This window comes from Sinocyclocheilus rhinocerous, unplaced genomic scaffold (assembly GCF_001515625.1).
Source record: "Sinocyclocheilus rhinocerous isolate Xijiao unplaced genomic scaffold, SAMN03320098_v1.1 scaffold304, whole genome shotgun sequence".
Taxonomy (NCBI): domain Eukaryota; kingdom Metazoa; phylum Chordata; class Actinopteri; order Cypriniformes; family Cyprinidae; genus Sinocyclocheilus; species Sinocyclocheilus rhinocerous.
In genome coordinates this window covers 2,562,945-2,565,305 of record NW_015659941.1, presented here as the reverse complement: position 1 = coordinate 2,565,305, position 2,361 = coordinate 2,562,945, and the positions used below count along the sequence as shown (strand labels likewise).

Below are 2,361 nucleotides of genomic sequence, written 5' to 3'. Positions count from 1 at the left end.
ATTTTCTGAAGAAAATGTGAGTGGTGTTTGCCTGAGCAAAAGTCAGCGCTACTTGGGTGTTACAGGTGGTTGCCAGGCAGTTGCTAGGTGGTTTTGAACGGTTTCTCGGTGGATATTGACCAGTATTTTTAGCAAAATATATTTAAAATGCTTCATTATTACCATTTATGTTAATTCTCCACATCTCAATTTTCAGAAATCATTTTAAAGTTATTCCACTGTGCTCACCTGAGGAGGCACCTAGAATGAAAAGAAAAAGAACATTGGTATAAACAGCGCCCTTCACAGGTTATGTCATTACATTTACAACAAAAGAGACATAAAACATTGGTATCTTATCAACCCCACCTCGTAGATGGCATAGCCAATGGTGTGCATGTCCTCTCCAGACTTCCTCAACTTACGCCGGTTCTTCTGAATCAAGCCAATCACCACACTGCAGCCCACTTCATTATCATCAGGATCATCATCTTCCTCCTCCAGTTTGATCTTAAACTGAGGATTCATCCAGAAGGTGTCTATGGAAGACAAATGATTAAGATGACATGTTACAGTCTCCTAGGTCGCATATTTCACATGGATTTCCCCCCCACATATGCTACTGTATTTTTTAAATTTTTTAAAAATGTTTTTGAAAGCAGTTTCTTATGCTCAAAAATACAATAAAATCAAAATAACATTAATAACATTAATATTTATTTATTAAATATAGTAAAATATGGAAGCAAAAAAAGGTTATTGCGACTTTTTATCTCACAATTCTGACTTTTTTTCCTTAGAATTGCGTGATATAAACTCACAATTGCGAGTTATAAAGTCAGAATTGCGAGATATAAAGTCACAATTACGAGATAAAAACTCGCAATTCTGACTTTTTTTCTCACAATTGCGAGTTTATATCTCGAGATAAAAAGTCGCAATTACCTTTTTTATTTTTTATTCAGTGGCGGAAACGGGCTTCCATAGTAAAAACAGTAATATTGTGAAATATTACAATTTAAAATAAACTTTTTCTATTTGAACATATATTAAAATGTAATTTATTTCTGTGGTGCAAAGCTAAAGTTCACTCTGCTACTGAAACTGAATTGAAATTGAAATTGAATTGAAACTGGCTTTTTGTTTGTTTTATTCCACTCACGTTCAGACGGATCGACGGCATTCCATTCAGAAGAGCTAAAATACACCGACATAATTAAGCAATGAGGTCAAGCTATATTATACTGTATAACACTACAACAGCTTCATTACAAGCTTATGCAACTGCATAATATACATCTTAAATGAATATTGTTTTGAATTTTTGAGTCTTACTTGTCACTCCAGGCCCCCGTCCATTCCACCTGACCCCAAGGATTACGAATTCTGACCAGCTTCTCCTTTCGGCCTCGGTAATTAACCTGACAAGGTTACGGATAGATTATACATATAAATGCTAACAAGTAAAATGCTACTTTCAGTGTATGTCTCCTTTAACCTAGCAAGTGCACAGGAAAACATTTGAATTTAGTCTAATCCAAGGCATTATCTCAACAGTAATGCCAAGGGAGCCCAGCTGGAACTTTTGTCTGGTGCCGTTCTAATGAAATGTATAAAGATGACTGCCTGAAGAAAACAACCAAATTTACCAACTCATTTATGATATGGGGTTGCATGTCAGGTAAATTACCAGGGGAAATGGCAATCCTTACCTCAACAGTCAATGCACAAGTGTACATTGAAATTTTGGACACTTTTCTCATTCCATCAATAGAAAAGAAGTTTGGTGATGATGATGTCATTTTTCAGGATGATAATGCATCTTGCTACAGAGCAAAGAGTGTTAAAGCTTTTCTTCAGGAAAAGCATATCAACTCAATGACGTGGCCAGCAAACAGTCCGGATCTCAATCTGATTGAAAATTTATGGTGGAAAGACGTGGCCAGCAAACAGTCCGGATCTCAATCTGATTGAAAATTTATGGTGGAAATTTAAAAAACTGGTCCATGACAAGGCTCCATCTTGCAAAGCTGATCTGTCAACCGCTATTCGACAAAACTGGAACCAGCTTGATGAAGAATATTGTTTTTCATGCCCCAAAAACAATATCAGTCCATGCGTCAAAGAATTCAGGCCCTCATAAAAGCAAGAGGAGGAGCAACAAAGTACTGTGTGTTTTGGTAGATGATTCCATATTTTTTTCCTCTAGTTGATATGGAAAACAAATTTTCATTAATTAAAAGAGTTTAATATCTTTTTTTTTTAGGTATGTTTCACATAACCAGAATGTTGAATTATTAAACAAAAATGGTTTTGTGTCATATCTGTGATTTGTTTATTTATGAATTAAAACATTTGTGTGAGCATCTTCTAAGTGTGGCG

General features: G+C 35.4%; 1 protein-coding gene across 1 annotated transcript in view; it reads right to left on the bottom strand.

Moving 5' to 3' along the window:
• The window catches only part of LOC107724584 (calpain-2 catalytic subunit-like), a 13,302-nt gene that overhangs the window by 6,776 nt on the left and 4,165 nt on the right, over positions 1–2,361 (bottom strand). Inside the window, exons 3-6 of the mRNA XM_016533564.1 lie at positions 1,315–1,400; positions 1,142–1,176; positions 349–518; positions 229–240 (exon numbers count right to left, since the gene is read on the bottom strand). Coding sequence (XP_016389050.1) covers positions 229–240; positions 349–518; positions 1,142–1,176; positions 1,315–1,400 — 303 coding nt within the window. The remainder of the gene's footprint in view (positions 1–228; positions 241–348; positions 519–1,141; positions 1,177–1,314; positions 1,401–2,361) is intronic.